This window comes from Capricornis sumatraensis, chromosome 15, assembly GCF_032405125.1.
Source record: "Capricornis sumatraensis isolate serow.1 chromosome 15, serow.2, whole genome shotgun sequence".
Classification (NCBI taxonomy): Eukaryota; Metazoa; Chordata; class Mammalia; order Artiodactyla; family Bovidae; genus Capricornis; species Capricornis sumatraensis.
Window position 1 is genome coordinate 55,720,097 of NC_091083.1, and position 26,644 is coordinate 55,746,740.

Consider the following 26,644-nt stretch of genomic DNA (forward strand, 5'->3'; position numbering starts at 1 on the left):
ATTTTTAAAAAAACTTCTAGAAAATAGCAGGCAAAGATGAAGTACAGAGAAAATTCTAAGATCAGTTTCTATTGTTACAAAGGTCTCAGAAGAACTTGTTCATGAAGGAAATGAGATTTTCCTTTGTAAACTCACTAAAGCATAAAAGGGAAAATTTATCTGAAGGAACCAGATGAACTTCCAGATGTAAAGGCTTTGACTATACAGTTATTGGATAATTACTGTATAAGGAAGGAAACCACCTGTCAGAAGGGAGATGGTCACAGATGCCAAGGAGAAGAGGGACCCATCAGCAAAGGACAGGTTCATAATAATGGCAAAGATCTTCCTAAGACGAGCAGGGATGTGGGGACACTGGCTACCCCAATCCCATTGCTTCTTCTACCTTTCCTAGTTCTGATTCTGTGCTTGAAAACCATCTTTGGTTTATTTGGCTTCTTATGCAGGTCTGTCTATAAGGCAAGCATTTGCCCATCACCTGGGCTGTGAATATTTTTATTTCTATGGCAGTAATCTTTTTTCACTGCAAATTAGTAGATTAGAATTGGGATAATAATTCATGTGTGCATGTTAAGTCATGTCTGACAACCCCATGGACGACAGCCCACCAGGCTCTGTCCATGGAATTTCCCAAGAAAGAATACTGGAGTGGGTTGCCATTTCCTACTTCAGGGGATCTTCCAGACCCAGGGGTTGAACCTGCGTCTCCTCCAGTGGATTCTTTACCACCGAGCCACTTGGGAAGCCTGGGATTATTGTTTAGCTTCCCATAAAACTGTACTGGGATTCCCTGGTGGCTCAGATGGTAAAGAATCTGCCTGCAGTGTGGGAGACCTGGGTTGGGAAGATCCCCTGGAGGAGGGCATGGTAATCCACTCCAGTATTCTTGCCTGGAGAATCTCATGGACAGAGGAGCCTGGCGGGCTACAGTCCATGGGGTCGCAAAGAGTCAGACACGACTGAGCGACTAAGCACAGCGCATAACTGTACTATCAAAAATAAAGGACACTGTTGATATGGACTTCAAATTTTTCAGTTCTTGCATTGGTTATTCCTCCTTGTAAATTAGTAATCTGGTATTTGATTTTATATATTTGTCTCATAAGCTTTATTAATGTCAGTCCTCCCCTGAGAGACAGATCCTCTGTCAGGGTGCTGATAAAATCAGTATAAAATATAGCTTTGCAAGGCTGAGGATCAATGGAGTAATGAATGTTGCCAAGTGAGGCCCTTGGAGATACAGTCTGCCAGTCTGGTCACTTGGCAACCACTTGCAGCCCCTCAAGGCTGAGGGCATCTCAGCCTAAAAGTGATGCCTGGAGATGGGGGGCATAGGCAGAGAGAGGCCTGGGAGAAGCTCAGCATTGAAACTCTTATCCTTCATTGATTTAGAACATCAGAAAACTGAGCCTGGGCGTGGGTGGGAGAAGACCACAAACTCAGAACTGTGTGAGATGGTAGTTGCCCCCTCGGACGGGGTTCCTGGCTGTCCGTGTCATCTTGCTCTTCAGCTGTATATAGGAGAAGAGATTTCAAACAGCAGTCAAATGAGACACAGGTACATTCTGCCTGTGGATGATGTCTGAATCTGAATAACCAAAAACAACCAGTGAAGCCTGAGAAATAGTGTGCAAAACAAGGAAAAAGAGATCCCTTTCTCTGAGGTTTTTAGAAAGTATCTCCTCCAGGATATATGATTAAATTTTGAGAGACGGTTCAGTATTCTTGCTTGTATATGTGCTTAGCCACTCAGTCATGTCCAACTCTTTGTGACCCCATAGACTGTAGCCCTCCATGCTTCTCTGTCCATGAGATTTCCCAGGCAAGAATACTAGAGTGGGTTACCATTTTCTAAGCCATCAATATTCTTAGCAGGATACAAAAAACATGGCTTCTAAAGTGCAGGATGGCAATTAGAGTTTTAAAAAAGAATATGGGGTGTGTGTGGTGCGGGGCAGAATTCCCTGGCAGCTCAGTGGCTTAGGACTCTGCATTTTCACTGCTGAAGGAGTGGGTTCAATCCTTGGTCCAGGGAACTAAGATCCCACAAGCCTTGTGGCTGGAAAATAAAAGAATACAGGTGAAGTATGGAAGAATTGATTGCAAGATCGCTAAAAGTTCAGTAATAGAATGAAAATAAACATTATACTTTAATTGAGACAAAAGAAAATTGATCCAATGATATTGAAAATAAACCTGAGAAATTTCTGAGATGCAAAGAGAGAGTAAGAAGAGAATTAAAAATCATGAGGGAAAGTAAATACAAAGAGTGAGGAATTGGCAGCCATCCTTCTCCTAGTGAAAAAGCTGGAACTGTTTGAACAGACACAAATTAGATCATTTATCAGACATATTTGAAGAACACGTTCCTCAGTTGAGAAGAAAATTCTGAGTGTGCAGTTGTTAAGCGATGGATGGTTTTTAGATAAAAATTAATGTGACACATAGATAGTTGTCAGGCAACTATAACAGAAAAGGAAGAAAAAATAATATTAGAGATAAAAAAGATTTAAACTCAACATATATAAAATGTAATTACAAAAATTATGAGACTATCTATATGCAATTTTCTGTTAATACATATGAAACTCTTAATGAAAGGAACAAGTCTGGGAAGATAAAAAATATCAAAATGACCCCAAGAAGAAATTAAAACTTGACTACCCCAATTGGAAAAACATTAAAAAATTATCAAGACACTCTATAAAATGCTTCCTGACCTGTATACTTTTGAGGAGGCCATCTCTCAATTTTCAAATAAAAAAAAAAATCATGCTCCTCAAGCTGATTTACAGCATAAAAGGGAGGTAATGCTATTCCTTTAATGTTACAAAGCAAGTACAACCCTAATATTAAAATATGCCAAGATAGCATGCATGTGTGTGCACACATAAATTCAATCAATCTTGTGAAATTTTATGTAAAAATTATAAATAAAATACTTGAAAATCAGATGTGCCTGATAAAACTAAGTTTATGAACAGATGGGAAAGGTATTTAACAAAATCTAACATCTATTTATCTTAGGAAGTATCACTATGAACAAAGCTAGTGGAGATGTTGGAATTCCAGCTGAGCTATTTCAAATCCTAAAAGATGATGCTATTAAAGTACCTCATTCAATATGCCAGCAAATTTGCAAAACTCAGCAGTGGCCACAGGACTGGAAAAGCTCAGTTTTCATTCCAATACCAAAGAAAGGCAATGCTGAAGAATGTTCAAACTACCACACAATTGCACTCATCTCACATGCTAGCAAAGCAATGCTCAAAATTCTCCAAGACAGGTTTCAATAGTATGTGAACCGAGAACTTCCAGATGTTCAAGCTGGATTTAGAAAAGGCAGAGGAACCAGAGATCAAATTGCCAACATCTGTTGGATCATTGAAAAAGCAAGAGAGTTCCAGGAAAACATCTATTGCTTTATTGACTATGCCAAAGCCTTTGACTGTGTGGATCACAATAAACTGTGGAACATTCTTAAAGAGATGGGAATACCAGACGACCTGACCAGCCTCTTGAGAAATCTGTATGCAGGTCAAGAAGCAACAGTTAGAACCAGACATGGAACAACAAACTGGTTCCACATTGAGAAAGGAGTACATCAAGGCTGTATATTGCCACCTTGCTTATTTAACTTATATGCAGAGTACATCATGAGAAACGCTGGACTGGAAGAAGCACAAGCTGGAATCAAGATTGCTGGGAGAAATATCAATAACCTCAGATATGCAGATGACACCACCTTTATGGCAGAAAGTGAAGAAACACTAAAGAACCTCTTAATGAAAGTGAAAGAGTAGAGTGAAAAAGCTGGTTTAAAACTCAACGTTCAAAAAACTAAGACCATGGCTTCTGGTCCCACCACTTCATGGCAAATAGATAGGGAAACAGTGGAAACAGTGACAGACTTTATTTTCTTAGGATCCAAAATCACTGCAGATAGTGACAGCAGCCATGAAATTAAAAGATGTCTGCTCCTTGGAAGAAAAGCTATTACAAACCTAGACAGCATATTAAAAAGCAGAGACATTACTTTACTGACAAAGGAGGTATGTTTAGTCAAAGCTATGGTTTTGACTATACTGGAAAAACCATAGCTATGGTTATGTATGTATGGATGTATGTATGGATGTAAGAGTTAGACCATAAAGAAAGCTGAGCATGGGAGAACTGATGCTTTTGAACTGTGGTGTTTGAGAAGACTCTTGAGAGTCCCTTGGACTGCAAGGAAATCAAACCAGTGAGTCCTAAAGGAAATCAGTCCTGAATATTCATTGTAAGGACTGTTGCTGAAGCTGAAGCTCCAATACTCTGGCCACGTGATGCAAAGAACTGACACTGGGAAAGACCCTGATGCTGGGAAAGATTGAAGGCAGGAGGAGAAGGGGATGACAGAGAATGAGATGGTTGGATGGCATCACTGACTGAATGGACATGAGTTTGAGCAAGCTCCGGGAGTTGGTGATGGACAGGGAAGCATGGCGTTTTGCAGTCCATGGGGTTGCAAAAAGTTGGACACAACTGAGCAACTAAACTAAACTGAACTGAACATCTATTTGGAAATTCCAATAAAATGGAAGTCTTATTAAACTAGAAATAAAAGGATAATTTCTTATTGTGAGAAAGAAGATCTATTCCAAAGTTGTCAAGGTAACAACTCTCATCAATCTAATGTGAAACACTGGAGTCATTTTCATTAAAGTAATGGAAAAGCAAAGAGACTTGTGATCACCATCATCGACTGAAACTGTTCTACTATTGCTAATCTGCAGTTCAGGACAGGAATGACTTAGAACTCAAGAAAAATATCTTTACATACACAATTAGATGAAAATGATTAAAGCGAATAAGGAAGTACAATAGAGGAAGCAGATTAAACATGAATATTCAAATATACAGTTTTCCTGCATACCAGCAGTATCTAGTTACTAAACAAAAGGAAAAATGATCTCATTCACAAAAGCAACCAAAATATAAATTTTGTAGAAATAACATATAACATAGAAAAGATCTATATGAAGAAAATGACAAACTTTGCTGAAGGATATAAAACTAAAGCTTGAGAAATTGTGATATTCTTAGATGTGAAGACTGGATATTCTACAGATCAGTTTTCCCAAGTTAAATCAAAGATTAAAAAAATTTCCACTCTATTTCGTGGTTTAAGGAGAATAAAATTGACTACATTAAAAAAAATTTCCAATCAAAACCTCAATGGACTATTCTGGAAATTGGCAAAGTGATTTTAAAATTGCATATGGAAAAAAAAATGCTAATAAAACATAACAAAATGCAAATGGAAACATTGGAAAGACTGGCCAAGACATTTTTGAGAAAGAAAGGTAAAAAGAGGAAGTCTTATGAGCCATTAGACTGAATCAATAGTTGAAATGATGAATTCAAATAAAAGTTCCAAAAAAGGCCCTATATAAGAATTAAATGAATGAAAATGATAGTTTTTCAGATCAGTAGGTAAAGGAAAGATACTTCCGTAGTTTCATAGTTAAATATCCAATTAGAGGTCATTACTTTAGCTTGAATCAGAAGCCCAGGTTATGACATAACACACCAGAGCTGTCCTTGATGCCCTGTTGACATCACTGTTTTCTGTATGACTCTGATTAAACCATGGCCCTTCTGGGTCTCCACCAAGTCTTGATTTGGGGGCTTGGAAAATACGATCCCAGTAGATTCAACACCATTAATTCTGTGAGTTTAGTTCTTCACTGGAGGGGAAACAAGTCTCCAGTATATTGAAGCCCTCACAGTTAATCAGAGAGAAATGAACAGTTGGTTTCATTCCTGGATCAATTAGAATGACTGACTGGACCTCAGACTCAGGATTCTGGGGGAGGTGGACACAAGCTGTGAAGCCGGGCAGGTGCCTGCGATGGTCAGGAACTGAGCAAGTCCTCCCATAGGTTTGCAGCCTCCAAACCACACACCTTAGCCATCAGCATCCTATAGGCGTAGAGTCGCTTGCCTTTGCCCTTTCCCAAGGCTCCTTCATACTTCTCCACAAATTCTTGGGCCTCCCTGGTTAGAGGAGGGAATAAGGCAGAAATTTAATTAACACTCAAGCAAAAGAAATCTGAACTATGAAGGTATATATATGGCCGAGGGCCTTGAGTGTTTTATACCCCTAGTTTAGAATGTAAGTTCCATAAAGGCAGGACATTTTGTCTGTTTTGTCCACTAAGGTTTCCCAAATGCCAAGGACAGTGATTGGTACATGGTTGGCACCTGTAGGCAGAATTTTGGCTTCCATGACCTTCACCCCCTTGTGAATAGCAAAAGGAATTTTGCAGATATAATTAAGATTACTGACTTTAACCTAGCAAGATTACCCTGGATATTTGGAAGGGCCCATACATCACATAAGCCCTTAGAAAAAGAAGAGGAAGGCAGAAGAGTCAGAGGAGATGTGGCAAAAAAGGAAATCAGAGAAATTAGAATCAAGAGAATCATCTATTCTCTGTTGCTGGGGCCCTTCTGGAGGATGCCACATTGGAGAGCAAGAGAAGAAAATAAATTTCTATCAAAAGTCAGTGAACCAGGAAGAGGACCTTGAGTCCCAGGTAGGAGGGAACCACAGCCCTGCTGATACCTTGGTTTTAGCCTGGTGAGACCCTGAGCAGAGAATCCAACCACACTATGCTGAACTTGTGACCAACAGAATTGTGAGCTAATAAACTGTCTTAAGCTATTAAACTTGTAGTATTTTGTTAGAGCAGCAATTAAAAACAAAAAAAACAATACAGCATTCATTAGATATTTGCAGAGGGCATGAGCTTTGGATGAGTGAGTGAACATCTAAGGAAGACCGCATGAGAAACACATGGGTAGATCTCTCTGTTAAATACTTTGGGTCAAATGCTGGAGCTAGTGAGGGCTGGCTTCTGAGAACTGATTGTTAGATATTCAGAAAGTTGGTACACCAATTATTAAACTATTGATAAGTTGAAACTGGCCACGGTGGGAGTATTTAGACTATGGGAATCAGCAAGTGTTCCATATCAGGGCTCTCCCATGCCAACACCCAAAGAATCAGCTTATCAGCAATCACTGGATAAGACCATACAAGAGGATGAAGAATTAAATCCATCTCAGCATGGGTGGAAGAAGACATTGGGTGTCTGGGTGCTGTTGCTCAGGCTCTCCTGCTGGCAACATAACCTACCCCACCTCCAAAGTGCAAATGCAGGTAGTTGCTACCTGTCAAAGTGACATTCTATCCTGAGGTTAATTCCAAGACTGGTTTTATTAGGATGTCTCAATGATGTTCCAATGTTAATGAGGCCATCTGTGCAGCTTCTGGGTCCAGGGTCAAAAGCGGGGCTATATGAGATTAAGGCTCCTTTATGGGGTCAGCCCCTGCTCCCCCCAGGCTGCAGTCATTCTGGCAGTGAGTTGTCTGTGACTACCAATGACTCCAGGACAACAAAGAATGTTTTCACCAAACTCATATCTTTGTCCTCTTCCTATATTTCCCGAGTGGGTAGGGACTCCTAAGCATTCAGGGTTTGTGAGTTTGAATGTGACAACGTTTAAGATTTGGTAACTTTGGATAAAAAAATCTCAAAAGTAAGAGTCAGATCTTATGCCTGAGCCATTGAACCTGACAACAAATGCTTCTTTTCTTGACATTCAGACTGTGTCCAGAAACCCAGAGAGCCCTCAGAAGAACAGAGAGCCCCGCTCAGAACTGGTTACAAACTGTAAGGATCGTTTACTGCAAAAAGACCAAGTGGTCTAACAATTTTGATGGATGCAACAAGCTTTTTTGGATCAGTAAAAGTGTATAAATAATCACAACTAACATTTTAATAGCAAATCCTTTTACATCCATTATCTGTGATCCATGTGCTTCCTTACTAGAAATAGTAGTTAGTTCATGGAAACACTGGCTCTTGCCCTGCACTTCCCAACTGTTGCAAATCCTCTTTTTCTTTTTTTTTCTTTTCTTTTTTCACATTGTGTGGCTTGCAGGATCTTAGTTCCAAAACTAGGGATTGAACCCATGACTTTGGCAGTGAAATTGTGGAGGTCTAACCACTGGACCACCGGGGGAAGTCCCTGCAAATCTTCCCTCTATAGGGTGCTCCTGTCCCCTCCTTTTCCCCTCCTTTCAAATGGGGAACTTCATGCAAGCTCATCTCTCCTCTTCCTCAAACAAGATGGTGTGTGATAAATGAAGTGAAAAGGCAAAAGCGGTGGGATCCTTTGCTTTGTGGAAACTTCTAGGGGCCTGAATCTCAAGGTCATTTTTGACAGGCAGTTATCAACCCCTCAGGCCCCTCCAACACTCAGGAGAGGAGGAAGCCATTGAGGTATGGCTTTCCTGGGTAGCTACCCACAGACAGCACTTCAGGAGCCCCTCACATTGCCCTAGAAAGACCCTCCTTGTTGATAAAGTGGCCCAAATAACAGTGAAAGACACAGTCAGGGTGGCCAGTGATTACTGCTGGGAGAAAAGGGTTTATTGTGTGGCTTTAGTGCCAGAGAGAGCCACGCAAGGCTCTGCGCCTCCTGGGGTCGCAGTTTTCATCTAGAAATGGGCATGATGTTATGAGACTTAAATGTGTGGATGCAGACCACGTGAGCACCGTGGTTTCATTTAGCAAGCAGTCACTCTTCTCCTTCTGGGGAAACAGCAGCTCCTAAAGTGGACAGCTGATAAAGAGTCTTTGCTAGCACAGGGGGCTGCTGTGAAGGGCCTTCTCCACAGGGGTCTGGACAAGGGACTCAGCAATGCAGCCTTCCACAACAGGGATACTCTGAAGTTGACCCAAAGTATCTCTTAGAGAGACCACATACATCCAAAAACCCACTGCTGGTGAAGCAGATCAGATTCAAAGTCACACTTAATTTTGCAATGCAGAGGTACAAATAGACACAGGGCAGCCTGAGTTTGACAGTATCCTTACAGAGCTTTGCTGAACCATGCAGAACACCGGGAAAGTGTATGAGTCAGCCAGAAATCCAGAAGACATCTAGATTAATGCAGGGGACACAGATGGCCAAAGAGAGGTGGCCAGAGGTTGGAGATGGCCAGATGTTGAAGGTAATTTGGGCTATGCTGGTTTGGTGTCTCCCTTTGCCTCCAACCAGTTTTTATTTTTCAGTTGTGGATGCAAAGGTCAAACAGATGCTGAACTCACTCTGAGTGGAAACTCAGATAAGCCAGACCTAGAGATGTCACTGAATCAATCTAAAGGTACCTGAGGCTAACCAAGCATACATGACTTCCCATATGTGTTGGTTTTCAACTATGTCAACAGATTTCTTGACATTCCTCCCTTTAAAATGGAGAAATGAATGGGCCAAACTTAGCAATGTGCCTCCAATGAATAGAAAGTGGTAAAAGTGACAACTTATGACTTCTGAGACTAGGACTTCTGAAACTAGGTGTTGTGACTTCCCCCTTGAAATCTCCCTCTTTTGGAGGAAGCTAGCTGTCATGTTATGAGGATACTTAAGCAGCCTATGGAGAGGCCCATATGGAGAGAAACTGGGGCCCCTACTAATAATCAGAACCACCTTGTCATCCATGTATATGAGCAACCTTGGAAGTGGCTTCACCAGCCCCAGTCATCTGAAGGCTGAAGCCCTGACCAACATCTTGACTCAACCTTATGCTGCTGCTGCTGCCAAGTCGCCTCAGTCGTGTCCGACTCCATGTGACCCCATAGATGGCAGCCCACCAGGCTCCCCCGTCCCTGGGATTCTCCAGGCAAGAACACTGGAGTGGGTTGCCATTTCCTTCTCCAACGCATGAAAGTGAAAAGTGAAAGTGAAGTCGCTCAGTCGTGTCTGGCCCTCAGCAACCCCATGGACTGCAGCCTTCCAGGCTCCTCCATCCATGGGATTTGCCAGGCAAGAGTACTAGTGGGGTGCCATTGCCTTCTCTGCAACCTTATGAGAGAGACTCCAAGTTAGAGCCACCAGCTAAGCTGATCCTGAATTTCTGACTAACAGAAGATAACACATGTTTATTACTGTTTTCAATTATTAAGTTTTAGGGTAATTTATTACATAGCACTGGAAAATTAATAACCTATAGAATCCAAACCAGTGATCTCTTTGGTGCATATACATTTAGGATTGTTCTGTTTGCTTGGTATATTGACCCTTTTATCATTTCTTGCTCAGCTGTGACCAACTCTTTGCAACCCCAGGGACTGCAGCATGCCAGTTTTCCCTGTCCTTCACTATCTCCTGGAGTTTGCTCAAACTCATATCCACTGAATCAGTGATGCCATCCAACTATCTCATCCTCTGTTGTCCCCTTCTCCTGCCTTTAATCTTTTTCAGCATCAGGGTCTTTTCCAATGAGTTGGCTCTTTACATCAGGTGGCCAAAGTATTGGAGCTTCAGCTTAGCAAGAGTCCTTCCAATGAATATTCAGGGTTGATTTCCTTTAGGATAGACTGGTTTGATCTCTGTCAGGGACTCTCAAGAGTCTTCTCCAGCATCACAGTTCTAAAGCATCAGTTCTTTTGTGCTCAGCCTTCTTTATGGTCCAACTCTAACATCTTTACACAATTACTGGAAAAAACCATAGCTTTGACTATATGGACCTTTGTCGACAAAATAATATCTCTGCTTTTTAATATGCTGTCTAGGTTGGTCATAACTTTTCTTCTAAGGAGCAAGTGTCTTTTAATTTCATGGCTGCAGTCACCATCTGCAGTGATTTTGGATCCCAAGGAAATAAAGTCTGTCACTGTTTCCATTGTTTCCCCATCTATTTGCCATGAAGTCATGGGATTGAAAGCCATGATCTTAGTTTTTTGAATGTTGAGTTTTAAGCCAGCTTTTTCACTCTCCTTTTTCACTTTCATCAACAGGCTCTTCAGTTCCTCTTCACTTTCATAAGGGTGGTGTCATCCGCATACCTAAGGTTATTGATATTTCTCCCAGCAGTCTTGATTCCAGCTTGTGCTTCATCCAGCCTGGCATTGCCCATGATGTACTCTGTACATAAGCAGTGTGACAATATACAGCCTAGATGTTCTTTCCCAATTTGGAACCAGTCTGTTGTTCCATGTCTGATTCTAACTGTTACTTCTTGAGATCCCTACAGGTTTCTCAGGAGGCGGTAAGTGTTAGTCACTCAGTCATGTCCAACTCTTTGTGATCCTATAGGCTATTGCCCATGAGGCTCCTCTGTCCATGGGATTCTCCAGGCAAGAATACTGGAGTGGGTTGCCGTTCCCTTCTCCTTGGGAGCTTCCTGACCCAGGGATCGAACCAAGGTCTCCTGCATTGCAGGCAGATACTTAACTGTCTGAGCCACCTGGGAAGCCCAGGTAAGGTGATTTTCCCATCTCTTTACGAATCTTTTATAGTTTCTTGCGATCCACAAAGTCAAAGGCTTTAGTGTAGTCAATAAGGCAGAAGCAGATGTTTTTCTGGAATTCCCCCTGCTTTTTCTATGATCCAACAGATGTTGGCAATGTGATATCTTGTTCTTCTGCCTTTTCTAAACTCAGATTGTATATCTGGAAGTTCTCAGTTCACATACTATTGAAGCCTAGCTTGAAGGATTTTGAGCATTACCTTGCTAGCATGTGAAATGAGTGCAATTGTGTGGTACTTTGAACATTCTGTGGCATTGCCCTTCTTTGGGATTGGAATGAAAATTGACTTTTTCCAGTCCTGTGGCCAGCGCTAAGGCATATTGAAAGCAGCACTTTTACAGCATCACCTTTTAGGATTTCAAGTAGCTCAGCTGGAATTTCATCACCTCCACTAGCTTTGTTTATAGTGGTGCTTCCTAAGGCCCACTTGACCTCACAGTCCAGGATGTCTGGCTCTAGGTGAGTGATCACACCATCGCAGTTATCTGGGTCATCAAGGCCTTCTTTGTACAGTTCTTCTGTGTTTTCTTGCCACCTCTTCTTAATACCTTCTGCTTCTGTTAGGTCCATACCATTTCTGTCCTTTATTGTGCCCATCTTTGCATGAAATGTTCCCTTGGTATCTCTAATTTTCTTGAAGAGATCTCTAGTCTTTCCCATTCTATTGTTTTCCTCTATTTCTTTACATTGTTCACTTATGACTTTCTTATCTCTCCTTGCTATTCTTTAGAACTCTGCGTTTAGATGGGTATATCTCTCCTTTTCCCCCTTTGCCTTTTACTTCTTTTCTCAGTTGTTTGTAAGTCCTCCTCAGACAACCATTTTGCCTTGTTGCATTTCTTTTTCTTGGGGATGGCTTTGATCACTGACTCCAGCACTCCATCCATAATTCTTCTGGCACTCTATCTATCAGATTTAATTTCTTGATTCTATTTGTCATTTCTACTGTATAATCATAAGGGATTTTATTTAGGTTCATGCGGTTTTCCTGGCCTAGTGGTTTTCCCTACTTTCTTCAATTTAAGTCTGAATTTTGCAACAAGGAGTTCAGTCAGCTCCTGGTTTTGCTTTTGTTGACTGTATACAGCTTATCCATCTTCAGCTGCAAAGAATATAATCAATCTGATTTTGGTATTGACCATCTGGTGACATCCCTGTGTAGAGTTGTCTCTTGTGTTTTGGAAGAGGGTGTTTGCTATGACCAGTGTATTCTCTTGGTAAAAGTCTTGTTAGTTTTTGTCCTGCTTTATTTTGTACTCCAAGGCCAAACTTGCCTGTTGCTCTAGGTATCTCTTGAATTCTTACTTTTGCATTCTAGTCCCCTATGATGAAAAGGACATCTTTTTTTTTTTTTTTTTTTGGTGTTAGTTCTAGAAGGTCTTGTAGGTCTTCATAGAATCATTCAACTTCAGCTTCTTTGGCATTAGTGGTTGGGGCATAGACTCGGATTACTGTTATTGAATGGTTTGCTTTGAAATGAATCGAAATCATTCTGTCATTTTTGAGATTGCACCCGAGTGCTGCATTTTGGACTCTTTTGTTGATTAGGAGGACTAGTCCATTTCTTCTAAGGGATTCTTGCCCACAGTTTTACATATGGTCATCTGAATTAAATTTGCCCATTCCCGTCCATTTTAGTTCACTGATTCCTAAAATGTTGATGTTCACTCTTGCCATCTCATTATATAGTGTCCCTCTATAACCTTGGTGATTTTCTTTGCACTGAAATTGACTTTGACATTTACATAGCTTCTCCTACTTTCTTTTGGTTATTTTTTCATGGTGTATTTTCTGCCATTCTTTACTTGCAACTTATGTATATCATATTTAAAGTGAGTTTCTTATAGACTGCATGTACTTGGATCATCTTTTAAATCCAGTCTGCCAATCTCTGTCTTTTAATTGATATATTTAGATCATTAACATATTATTTACATGTTACAGTTTAAATACATCATTTTATTTCTTGTTTTGTTTTTCGTTTCTACTTGCCTTCTTCCCTGTCTTCCTGAACATTTTTTTAGAATTCAATTTTGTTTAACCTGCAGTGTTTTTCAGTATATCAATTTGTATAGCCTTTTCAATAGTTGCTCTAGGCATTACTATGTGTCGACCTATATCTATCATCCATCTATCTGTTATCTACCTATCCATATGTATTATCAAGACCTACACATTCATTTTACTAGCTAGAGTGAAGTGTAGAGCCTTATTTCTCTTTATGTCACTTTATCCTACTCATTTATAATGGTTTTAACCATTTCCTCTGCATTTTTGAGAATCACATTAGGTAGTGTTTTCATTTTTGCTTCAACTGTCAAATATAATTTTAAAAATCAAGAGGAGAAGGAAAACGCATGGTATTTCCCAAGATTTTTTTCTCTTACCATGTACTTCCTTCCTGATGTTCCAAGATGCCTTCTTTTATCATATCCTTTATTTTTAGAAAACTTTCTTTAGTTATACTTTAGGGTAGACCTGGTAACAGATTCTTCTAGTTTTCCTTCCTCTGAGAATGTCTTGATTTTTCATTTATTCTTGAAGGATGTTACTGCTGGATATAGAATTCTGGACTGACAATTCTTTTCACTTAGTACTTCTGTTCTCCATGGTTTCTGATGAGAAATATGCTGTCTTTCTATTTTTTTTTCTTTAGTAATGCATTGCTTCTCTCAGACTCTTAAAAGTATTCAGAAGTTTGACCATGATGTGTATTAGCGTGGATTACTTTGGATTTATCTTACTGGGGTTTTGTTTAACTTCTTGAATACTTAAGTTTTGTCAAATTTGAAAATTTTTCAGTCCTTATATATTTGAAGACTTTTTTCCAGCCCCACTCTATCTTCTTTTGACACCTCCTGTTTTTCTTTCATATCTAGGGATTTGGAGGGGACACCAAGGTTAGATGTTTTAAAATAATGCTACATGTCCCGGAGGCTCTATTCGCTTTTCCCCTCTATTATTCTCTTGCTATTGTTCAGACTGAGTGATCTGTTTTGTTCTACCTTCACTGATAATCTACTCAGTTTTCTCCATTCTGCTGTTGAGCCCATTCAAAAAGTTTTAGTTACTATATTTTTTACTTCTAAAATTTCCAGTTGCTCTCTTTTATATCTTCTATTCATTTTCTGAGACTATTTTTTTTATTTGTTTTGTGTGTTCATAATTGCCACTGAAACATTTTTATGATGATTTCTTTAAAATCTTTGTCAGATAACCCTAACATCTATATAATCCTGATGTTAGCATCTGATGATTATCTTTTATCATTCAGTTTGAGATCTTTCTGGTTCTTGGTATGATGAGTGAGTTTTCAGTTGAAGCCTAGACATTTGGGATTTTATGTTATGTGACTCTGGATCTTACTTAAATCTTGTGTTTTAGCAGCCCTCCTCTGACACTGCCATATGTGCAGTAGGTGAAGGGGGATGCTGCCCGGTTACTTCTAGATAGAAGTCCAGATTGCTCACTTGGCCTCCTTTGACACCTGGGACTGGGCTGGAGCTCCTTGTTACTGGTGAGTCAGGGTGGGAGTTCGGGCTTCCATAAGCCTTCTACTCATATCATCCTGGCTTGAAGGTATAATTTGTCACTGCCTGGTTGCGGTGAAAGTCCATGCTCCCTGTGTGGTCTCCACTGACACCACAGGGAGAGGGAGGGCTTGTTGCTACAGTGGGTATGAATGTCCCTGCTCCTCATTTGGCTTTCTCTGATAATTTATTGATGAGGGTGTTGGGATACCATGTTAAATCCTGGCAACAGAGGAAATATAGGCTTCCCAACTTGACTTGTGCTGCCAGGAGCGGGGCTAAAGATGTTTTTGGTTTATGGTGTTTGGTTGGAGAAGGATCGTTTTCTTTCACAAGTATTCTGTCTTTTCTGGTCCTTTGGCTAGAAACGGCGGACTTTTCTTGAGGTGCTTTTGTGAGTATCTGTCCATGTTTTGGGGCCGCCAGCTTCTCCAGTATCTCCGGTATCCAGTTTGGATACATAGACTAAAAGGAAACCTAGAACTTGATGCCCTGTCATCATTTGCCCCTGAGGTCCTTAGCCAGTCTGCTGTCTTCTCTCCACCTTTCTGAGTCTCTTATGTTTGCTTTACACATAATATCTGGGGTTTCAGTTGTGCTTCATGGGAAGACTATGGAGAAGTACGTCTATTGCATCTTTTTGGAAGTGGAATTCTTCAGATCTCTCTGAAGAGAGCAAGCACTTGGCTAATTTTCTAGCACATTGGGTTTCTGACAAAGCTGAGTGACACACCTAATGAATTCTATGATTAAAGCAAACATCCCTGACTCAAGGGCACTCAAAACTCTTTTACCAATATCAACAGCCTGCCTTGTGCCATTATTAATGTGCATCACTAGTGAAGTCTCCTCTGATTCATCTTTGTTCCCCATCCTCATTTCTCAGGGTTTAGCACAGTGTCTGGCACAAGATGTTCAACCATTAATAATAGCAATAACTACTATCTATTAATTGTACATTACATGCTGGGCCCTTAAATAAATATTTTGAATTAGTCAAAACAACTCTGAAGGTAGATAATAATATTTCTAATTTACAAAAAAGGACTGTGAGGCTCAGAGAGGTTAAGGGAAGGAAGCCAGACTGAGGGGGATTGAATAGCTAGTCAAATCAACCAGATATGTTAGAAGTGTGAATGCAGGCTTGCCCCAGTTCACTGCTGTTGCCCTTTATCCCTTACCACCCTTCTTCAATTGTCTACAACAAGTATGCCAAAATCAGCCAGCTGCCTGAGTCGGCCAAAGACTGGGGTCCCCACACCATTGCTTCTAAAAAAAGATGTAGTCTGGGGATGCTGTCTGCAGATCTGCAGTTGAAGACTTTATTGCCAGAAGAGGAAATCACACAGGAGGCAAAGAGTGTATTCTAGAATGTCTAGGAATTCTAGAGAGGCAATTATAATTCAAGAGTGCAAGTTCTGGAGCCAGAATTTGTTAGATCAAATTCTGGCCAGGCCTCTAAACTCACTGTGTGGGCTGGAAAAATTACTAGATTGCTCTGTATCTCAGTTTTCCATCAGTAAAATGGGGACAATAGCAATAGTACCTACATCACAGGGTGATTAGGAAGATTAAATGAATTTTTACACATCCAGGCTCAGAACAATATCTGGCACATAGGGAGCATGCAGCAAATGTTGGCAAAATATAAAAAAGAAATAAATTAAAAGATGAATAAGACACAGCTTTGCAAACTAGAGTAGCCAGTCCAGTGAGGGATAGGGCCTTAAGGCTCAGAGAGGTGGTAACTAACTCAGCCTGAATGCAGGGAAGGCAGTAGGGACTTCCCTGCAGAGGCAACACTTGGCCTGAGTCTCAAAAGGTTGGACCTAGCCAGGTGGGCAAGGCAGAGGCATCACTGGAGCTGAGACCCAGAGGCTGGAGAGCTTGAGACTTGAGTCTGGGATAGGAAGCCTTGCAAGAGGGAAGAGGAAGGCAGGCAGGCTGGAGGGAAGAGATCACTATTGTCAGGAGGATTTGCTCCAGTGGGAGAGATGAGAGTCCTTTCAGCTTCTCGGGCCTTAGCCACTTCCCACCCTGACCATGAGCAGGAACTCTGCCCCTAGCCTGGAGGAGATGCAGACTTCTCCTCTGGGCAGCTCAGGGATTTTCATGGTTCCTGAGAGTTCCAGTCAGCCGGATATCTTATTTCCATAAACAGCAAGGTTGCTCTTTTTCCACTGTTAATAAAAGATGTGTCCCAGTGACACTTGAGTGGGGATGAGGTTCTGTTAGAGTGACAGATGGAAGGAGGAAGAACTTGGCCCTGGGGGAGCAGGAAGAAGAAAGTCAGAAAAAGGGAGCTGGAAAGGCAGACAGCCCACTGCCTGAAGCTGTACCTACCACTCAAACTGTCACTACCTGTGACTAGCCTGCTGCTGCTGCCAAGTCACTTCAGTTGTGTCCGACTCTGTGCGACCTCCCCCGTCCCTGGGATTCTCCAGGCAAGAATACTGGAGTGGGTTCCCATTTCCTTCTCCAATGCATGAAAGTGAAAAGTGAAAGTGAAGTCACTCAGTTGTGTCCGACTCTTAGTGACCCCACGGACTGCAGCCTACCAGGCCCCTCCGTCCATGGGATTTCTCAGGCAAGGGTACCAAAGTGGGTTGCCATTGCCTTCTCCGTGTGACTGCCTAAGTTTAGATAAGTTAAAATAAAACAGAAATTCAGTTTCTCAGTTGCGCTACTTTCTAAGTGCTTACTAGTTAGGTGTGACTGGTGGCTACTCTATTAGCATAGCGTTAGAACTTTTCCACTATCTCAGCAAGCTCTGTTGGTCAGCGCTGGCCTGGAGGCACTGAGGGGAGGCATTTCTCCCAGCAGCTGACTTTGAGAGAAGGTAATGTTCTCAGGGCAGTGGCGGGTGTGCTCACTCAGTCATGTTCGACTCTTTGCAGCCCCATGGACGGCCAGGCTCCTCTGTCCGGGGCATTTTCCAGGCAAGAATACTGGAGTGGGTTGCCATATCCCCTTGCAGGGGATCTCCTGACCCAGGGATAGAACCCACACCTCCTGCACTGGCAGGCAGATTCTTTATCACGGCACCACCTGGGAAGCCCTCCACACGGTGGAGTAAGCTCTATTTACCAAACTGCTTGTCAGGGCTGGACCCCATTTGCAGAGCCAACATCTTCGCTGTGCCTTGGAGACACACACAGAGAGGCTGAAGGTCAAAATGTGGCTGCCAGATTGTTCTGTGATAAAGGGAGGGGCCGTCGAGCAATGAGGAAACTCAGGTGTGAGAAGAGCTGAGGGAAATAATAGCTTTATATAAAGGGAACGAGGAAGGGAGTCACCCAATCTTATGGCAGAAAGATAGAGGCAGGACTTGGGGGAAGATGGTAAAATCAGATTATAGTTTTCTATTAGAAACATCCTGCTCTTCTTTCAAAACTGCAGCAGAGACTGAAGAGCCATAACATGAGTGATGAGCTGGCCGGTCACATGGAAACCAGGGAAGCAGCTGAGCTTAAAATAGAATTCAGGGGCATGGGCACAAGGCCAGGCAATATTTATGGAGTGTCACTGCAAACTACTTCACAATTGCACTCATCTCACACACTAGCAAAGTAATGCTCAAATTTCTCCAAGCCAGGCTTCAGCAATACGTGAACCGTGAACTTCCAGATGTTCAAGCTGGTTTTAGAAAAGGCAGAGGAACCAGAGATCAAATTGCCAACATCCACTGGATCATCGAAAAAGCAAGAGAGTTCCAGAAAAACATCTATTTCTGCTTTATTGACTATGCCAAAGCCTTTGACTGTGTGGATCATAATCAACTGTGGAAAATTCTGAGAGAGATGGGAATACCAGACCACCTGACCTGCCTCTTGAGAAACCTGTATGCCGGTCAGGAAGCAACAGTTAGAACTGGACATGGAACAACAGACTGGTTTCAAATAGGAAAAGGAGTACGTCAAGGCTGTATATTGTCACCCTGCTTATTTAACTTCTATGCAGAGTACACCATGAGAAACGCTGGACTGGAAGAAACACAAGCTGGAATCAAGATTGCCAGGAGAAATATCAATAAACTCAGATATGTAGATAATACCACCCTTATGGCAGAGTGTGAAGAGGAACTAAAAAGCCTCTTGATGAAAGTGACAGTGGAGAGTGAAAAAGTTGGCTTAAAGCTCAACATTCAGAAAACGAAGATCATGGCATCCGGTCCCATCACTTCATGGGAAATAGATGGGGAAACAGTGGAAACAGTGTCAGACTTTATTTTTTGGGGCTCCAAAATCACTGCAGATGGTGACTGCAGCCATGAAATTAAAAGATGCTTTACTCCTTGGAAGAAAAGTTATGACCAACCTAGACAGCATATTCAAAAGCAGAGACATTACTTTGCCGACTAAGGTCCGTCTAGTCAAGGCTATGGTTTTGCTTGTGGTCATGTATGGGTGTGAGAGTTGGACTGTGAAGAAGGCTGAGCACTGAAGAATTGATGCTTTTGAATTGTGGTGTTGGAGAAGACTCTTGAAAGTCCCTTGGACTGCAAGGAGATCCAACCAGTCCATTCTGAAAGAGATCAGCCCTGGGATTTCTTTGGAAGGAATGATGCTAAAGCTGAAACTCCAATACTTTGGCCACCTCATGCGAAGACTTGACTCATTGGAAAAGACTCTGATGCTGGGAGGGATTGGGGGAAGGAGAAGGGGATGACCCAGGATGAGATGGCTGGATGGCATCACTGACTCGATGGACGTGAGTCTGAGTGAACTCCGGGAGTTGGTGATGGACAGGGAGGCCTGGCGTGCTGTGATTCATGGGGTCCCAAAGAGTCGGACACGACTGAGTGACTGAACTGAACTGAACTGAACTGCAAGCTTGGCCCCATGTTAGGCCTCTGGGACACAAGTGTAGGTAAGACAGCCCATCCTCCTGCTCTCCACACTGCAAGGGTGAGTGTGTGACAAGGGGAGAGATTCTGGTGCTTAGAGAACAGAAGAGAGGGAGGAACTTGCTGAGGTAGGGGATCATAACTGCCCCCCACCCCACCACCACCACCAAGGAAGGCATGGGCTTCCCTGGTGGCTCAGATGGTAAAGAATCTGCCTGCAATGAGGGAGACCCAGGTTCGATCCCTGGGTCAGGAAGATCCCCTGGAGGAGGGAATGGCAACCCACTCCAGTATTCTTGCCTAGAGAATTCCATGAACAGAGGAGCCTGGCGGGCTACAGTCCATCGAGTCTCAAAGAGTTGGACACGACTGAGCAATTAACACACACACACATACAAAGAAGACATGTCTGTTTGGTTGTGAGGGAAGTGCAGAAGCCACCAGATGGGGCGGGGTGTGAGACAAAGGGGTGATGAGGCAGCGGAGGCAGGGTGTATAGCCCAAGGGCCATGATCCTCCTTGTCTCCTACTAGGCCTGGCTCGGTGCTAACCAACAGCAGGGCCGGTAGCCAGTCGTGTGCTGGGGACAGGGGGACCGAAGCAGGGTGGAAGGGTGAACCCCTATTCTTGTCGAGCTCTTTTGGGTGGAGAGGAGAAGAGAAGGGATTCCCAAGACCATTAGAGGAGCTGAGCCTTCTCAACTGGGAGAGCCCTGGCCAACTGCCACCACTCACCTGAGCTCTGCCAGCTTCCTCGACATGGGCCAGGGCTTGCTCCGCATGCTGGCGATCAGCTTCTTCTTATCTTCCACCTGCTCCAAGATACGGGCCAGTTCTTCCTCAGACAGAGACTCCCCACTGGAGGTGCTGGAGGCCATGGAGGATGACCTGGAGCAGAGGCGGGGTGGAGTGGAGGAGAGTGGGGAGGAGGGCAGGGTCCTCGGGGATTCTGTGGGACGCAAGGAGCCCCACTGGAGATGCTCCCAGCTGCCACCTTACATAGGCCTGCCCTGCTCAGAACCCTCTGTGACTTCACCCACCTGGCAGAGGAGGCCACTATTCTTCTTGCAGCCCAGAGTGCCTTGAGGGCTGCCTCCCTAAACTCCATGCCTCTGAATCCTACCCACACAGACATCCTCACTTGCATAGGGTTGCCCAATGGAAGTATATCATAATTTAAAATTTTCTAGTAGCTATATTATAAAATAACATGAATATATTATTAATAATTTTAATAATACACTTCATTTAACCCAATATATTAAAATTTTATAATTTCAACATATAATCAGTGAAAAAATTATTAATGAGACAATTTACATCCTTTTTGTACTGTCTTCAAAATCCAGTGTTCATCTTGTACTGTCAATTCAGACATGAAATTTTCATTGAACATATTTAATCTGTATTTGGATTTCAAAACATTTAGTTGAAAGAGTAGATTCACATATCTAAATTGTTTTAGACATACTTAAAAATTTCCTCATAAATGAATCAAGTAATAGAATATCATTTTCCTTTGATGTTCACATCTGCACTGACAAAACTGTCTTTTTTTTGGGGAGAAGAAATGCTTTAGTTTCAAAATTAAATCAACCTCAAAACTACATTTGTCTGTCCAAGTAAATTTACTAATTCTTGTTTTGTGTGTGTGTGTGTGTGTGTGTGTGTGTGTGCACGCACGCGTATACGCTCAGTGTGTCCAACTCTTTGCAACCCTTTGGACTATAGCCCACCAGGCTCCTGTGTCCATGGGATTTTTCAGGCAAGAATACAGGAGTGGGTTGCCATTTCCTCCTCCAGGAGATCTTCCTGACCCAGAATTGAACCTGCATCACCTGCATTTCAGGAGGATTTTTTAACCTGCTGAGCCATTGGGCAAGGATAATTCTTGTTTTAACTCAGTAGTATTAACATCAGATTAAAGTTAAATTGAATTAAAAGTCAGTTCCTCAGTCACAGCAGGCACATTTCAAATGCCCAACATGTGGTTAGTGACTACTGTATAGGACAGCACAGCTGCAGAACCCTTCCAGCTGGAGGGTGTGATGACCCTCAACATCTCACAGACTGTGCGCTCAGCTGCCACAAAATCCAAGTTCTCGTCTGTTGGCTCACAGCCTCCTTCACTCATAAAAACTGTGACTCTTAGCTGAGTTGGCAGCAACTGACAGGGGGTGAGGGAAGGGCTGGAGAAGGGTTCTCCTGGGCAGCCTGCTTAGCAAGTTTCATAATTGGAAATATCAGGATGTGGACTTGGGTTACCATGGGCTTTAGAGACCAGTTTGCAGCAGACTCTGTGAGTTTAGCTTCTGATCAACTCCTGAAGAGCAAGGAGAGGTCATAGAAATGAGGTGGAGAGGAGAGACCCTAGCTCTTGAATGCTGGGAAGCCTAGAGCACAGGGGCTTTCTGCCATGCCTCACGCACACCCCAGGACATCTGTCCTTGAGTCTCTGTATAAGGGGTTCCCTTAGTTTGGGTGGTGGTGGAGGTGCGACATTCAGTCACTGTTCAAATTCCACCTGGTCTTCAAAGTCTTACTGAAATGTTTAACTTCTCCATAGAGGAACCCCAGCCTCCCAGCAGTACACTCTTCATCAAATCCTTTCTGGTATACATATTGCTTTCTGTTTTGTGCTATGATGATGGCTCAGACGGTAAAGAATCTGCCTGAAATATGCAGGAGACCCAGGTTTGAACGCTGGATCGGGAATATCCCCTGGAGAAGGGAATGACTGCCCACCCCAGTATTCTTGCCTGGAGAAGTCCATGGACAGAGGAGCCTGGGGGGTTACAGTCCCTGGGGTCTCAAAGAGTTGGACACAACTGAGCAACTAACACTTGTGCTATGATAGCTAATAAGTGAAAGTGAAGTCGCTCACTCGTGTCTGACTCTTTACGACTCCATGGACTGCAGCCTACCAGGCTTCTCCGTCCATGGGATTTTCCCGGCAAGGGTACTGGAGTGGTTTGCCATTGCCTTCTCCAATGATAGCTGATAACCCTGTCTTATTTCACATGTCAGACTGTCAGCCTCTGGGGAAGAAGGCTGGATATTTTTCATCTCTATGCCCTGCTACGGCATGAAGCTGAAAATGGCACAATTGAGTCCTTATCCTTTACTTTGCATCTGCCTTCCAGACAGGATGGGACAGCCTCCTTCTAAAATTCAGGACACTCTGACAATGATGTATTCAAGTTCTAAGTTGCTAGGGGCACCATGCATCCTGTATCCCGTTAGTCCAGGGCTAGGGACAACCAGACAATAGACAAAAGCCCTAAGGGAGCCAGGGATGGCTGGCAGGGGCGATGGAAGAAATCAGTGGCCCCTTTTGAGGGCCTTAATTTCCCCTCTGTAAAGTTGGAGATGTACAGTGGAATACCTGAGTGAGGGTGTGGGCAAATAAGGTTTATTAGAAATGGGTGGAAGGAGTATCAACTCTTTGCCATAATCCTAGTATCTCTGTTTCTAAAGCCTCTTCACCCATTATCAATGGGGATTCTTAAAACATCCTGAGAAGTGATGCAAAGTAAAGTGGAAGAGGGAGGCAAAGAGAGGGAGATGGTTCATCAAAATTGGTAGCAAAAAAAATGAAACTAAAACCCCAACTTGTTGATTCCATACGCTGACTCTGTCAATTAACCCCCCGTATGCCAATGCTAATGTAACAAAGGAAATATAGCAAATAAACCCCCTAATCCTGGGATTTCTGAGCTTCTGAACTCTTGAAGTTCTTCTAGATCAAAACCATATTTCACAGAAGAGGATGCAGATCAGGTTGGGAAACGGCATGCTTAAGCCCTCTTATGACTCCTAAATTCAATTTTAATTTTTAATTTCCAATTTTAACTAGAAATTTAGAATTTTTAATTTTTAATAATTAATTGTAAAATTCTCTCAGCTCCTCTTCAAGAGCTGTAGTGAGTCACCACTACGACTGAAATTCAGGAGATCTGGGATCTTGTCACCTCCCCATTCACAGCCTCCGCTTGCACCTGCCCTACTGGAGGGGGTTGGGACAACAGTGGGCAGGGCCATGCCACCTGGGATGAGTGTGATCCTCATCCCGGTTGGCCCCAGCGGTGAGCTGGGCAGGGAGGAAGGTAGAGGCAGAGGGAGGCTGGAGAGAGCAAGGGCCGTCCATTCGTGGGAGGGGTAGGGAGGATGAAGGCACCTGACCCTTATCAAGGGAGGGAGCAGGGCTGGCAGGAGGGAGAGGGCGCTTTGAAACGCGCCTGAAGTCGGGTCACAACACACCTGTGTTTCTTCAGCTGCTTCCACACCTCTTCCTTCCTCCGGACCTCCTTTTCCTTCTTTGAAGGAGCTCTCTGCTCCCTGAGGGAAGCCCTCCCATCCTTCTTCCTCCTCCCTCTGCAGATCTTCTCTGCTGACCCCCGCTCCCGGTCCCCCAGCAGCTCCCGGCGTCCCCTGCGCTCGGCCTGCTTCCTCCGAGGAGACCCGGACCCCGGGCTGCCTCCGGCCCGCTCCTTCTGTCCTGGCTGGGCTCTGCGCCGGCCTGGCGCCTCCTCGGCTCGATGAGGCCGCTTCATCGAGGGGCTCCTCCTGGACCTGTCACCTGCAAGGGCAGCGAATAAGTAGTTCTGGGCTCACGGGCCTCCTCCCCAGGAAAGTGCCCCCAGCTGTGAGAAGTCAGACATTCAAGAGGCTCCCTTTGAACTTCTCTGGTGGTCCAGTGGCTAAGACTCCTGCTCCCAACCAGAGAGCCAGGTTGGATCCTTGATCAGGGAACTAGATCTCACCTGTCACAACTAAGAGTTAGCATGGCAACTAAAAGATCTTTCACGCCCACGACCAAGACCTGGTGCAGCCAAAATAAATGAATAAATAGGTTTTTTAAAAAAGATACTTCCTGGAGCTTACTGGTTCCAAAGGCTCTTTCAGATAGAGCCTCTGGTCTGGGGTGAGAGCTAAGGTCTCTCTCCCCTGAGCAGCAGGCACTCCCACACTCTCATCTAAACCCAGCTAGAGACCCAGGCCTTCCTCTGCTTGGGGTGCAGTCCCGTGGGGTCACAGCTGAGTCCTCTCCTTCTGCCCAGGGCCAAGCCCAAGCGTGGGCCTCTGTTTGGTAAGGCTGGACCACTGGCCCGCTGGCTCCACTCTCCAGGGGCTCTCCCCGCATGTGTCCTGCCTGACATGAGAGACAGGACAGCTGTCAGAGCCTATCCTGTTCCTCAGCACTGCCCCAACCTTGATGCTGTTATTTTATTTTTTGATGCTGCTATTTTAAACCACTACTTTATAACACTGGCAAAAGGCCTGGCTAAACAGAATCTGCTCTACAGTGTGATCTTTCTGCAATAGCTTGCCCAACCCCTTGTTTAAGCACAGCCATCCTATGTGGGCATTTACAACATTAAACACAGGAAAAATTGTAATGTGGTTCTAGTATTATTAAGCAGCCTCTCCATCACTTACTAGCAGGATGTCTTTGAGCCAGTCACTTAACCTCTCTGGGTCTCAGCTCATCTCTAACATGGGGATGTTACCACTCCAACAGCTTGTTAATGAACATGACACAGTGACTGACATCTGAGAACAGACATCATTACTCTGATACTCTTATCCAGAAATAAGATCTTACTTGTAAAAAGAACACAGGTTTGGAGTTAGGCCAGTCTGCATGAACATATCAGTTCCATCTTTTACTTATCTCTGTGACCACAGATACACTACTTAGCTTTACTGCACCTCAGTTTTCTCATCTGTAAAATGGCTCTAGTAGCTGCTATTTCCCCACGTGGTTGGGTTAATTTAACTAGGAATAAAGGATCTGGTTCATGGGAAGTACACAACAAAGGCCTCTCCCTCACTGCCCCTTCAGCCTGCCTTGCCACGTTTGTGCTCTAGGTGGGCACCTGGAACCCGATTGGCTGCAGAGCACAGTTTCTCACTGTTCACAGTGGCTCCCCACCCAGGCTTTTCTGCCTGATTATGACCAGGCTGATTTTCCCAACAGAGTTGTGAGAGCCCCAACTTTGGGCAAAACAGAACAGAGTGGAGTTTTGTCACCCAGCATCCCCAGTGGCAGTCGCATCAGCGATGGAGTCCAGGACAAGGAGTCCCAAGTTCTCAAATTCTTGCCTCTGTCCCACTCCCTTTCCAGCTTCTCAAGGTTGTGCATGTAATGTAGCAGCCACAGAGAGTTTTCCTCACTGCTTCCCTGATCCCTGTGCTTTGCATTCTGAGAAGCAAGCCACCCTGTGAAACAGCAACAAAAACTGGTCACTGGTGGATTTGGGCAGGCTGAGCTGGGGATTGAGTCTGGATACCTGAGTCTGAAGCCTTGTTCTGCTGGTTATTACCTGGGTAACTCTGGGCAGGTTGCCTATTCTCCTAAGTCAGTTTCCTTGTGGGTATGCTGTTGGTGGTCTAACCAGACCTCCATTATCTGCATTGTTCCTTAGCTGCTCTGCATCTTGGCCCTGACAGTTCATAGCTTCTCCCTTCCCAAGGGAGCCCAAGGTTGATGGAAACCGTCTTGCTGGTAAATGCCTGGGAGTTTACATTTGTCCCCTCTCTTCAAGTCAGTTGACAGACAATTGCTAACTGATATGGAATACAAATGTCCAGTCCTCTGGCCTCCAGGCAGAGTAAGGCTGGTGGTTCATTCATGTTCCAGGGCTCCCCATGGGATCAGGCAGAGGCTAGACTCCAGCTGAACACACATCTTTGCTCAGCTTCTTCCCTTGATCTGTCCTGCTTCCCTTACTGCTTATTTCCTGAGAACTGCCCTCAATAAATCACAGGCATCAGGAATCCCCATCTCTTCCAGGGGACCTGATCTATCTATAGACACCTATCTCAAAGTGCGGTAGGTAAATTCAACTGAAAAAATATGTCTACAAGTGTGATATAAGCTGGAACATGCTGGATTTAGCA

General features: G+C 43.6%; 1 protein-coding gene across 1 annotated transcript in view; it reads right to left on the bottom strand.

Annotated features, from left to right (window-relative positions):
• The window catches only part of TMC2 (transmembrane channel like 2), a 100,660-nt gene that overhangs the window by 50,804 nt on the left and 23,212 nt on the right, over nt 1-26,644 (bottom strand). Inside the window, exons 2-4 of the mRNA XM_068986774.1 lie at nt 24,002-24,320; nt 20,477-20,629; nt 5,949-6,039 (exon numbers count right to left, since the gene is read on the bottom strand). Coding sequence (XP_068842875.1) covers nt 5,949-6,039; nt 20,477-20,629; nt 24,002-24,320 — 563 coding nt within the window. The remainder of the gene's footprint in view (nt 1-5,948; nt 6,040-20,476; nt 20,630-24,001; nt 24,321-26,644) is intronic.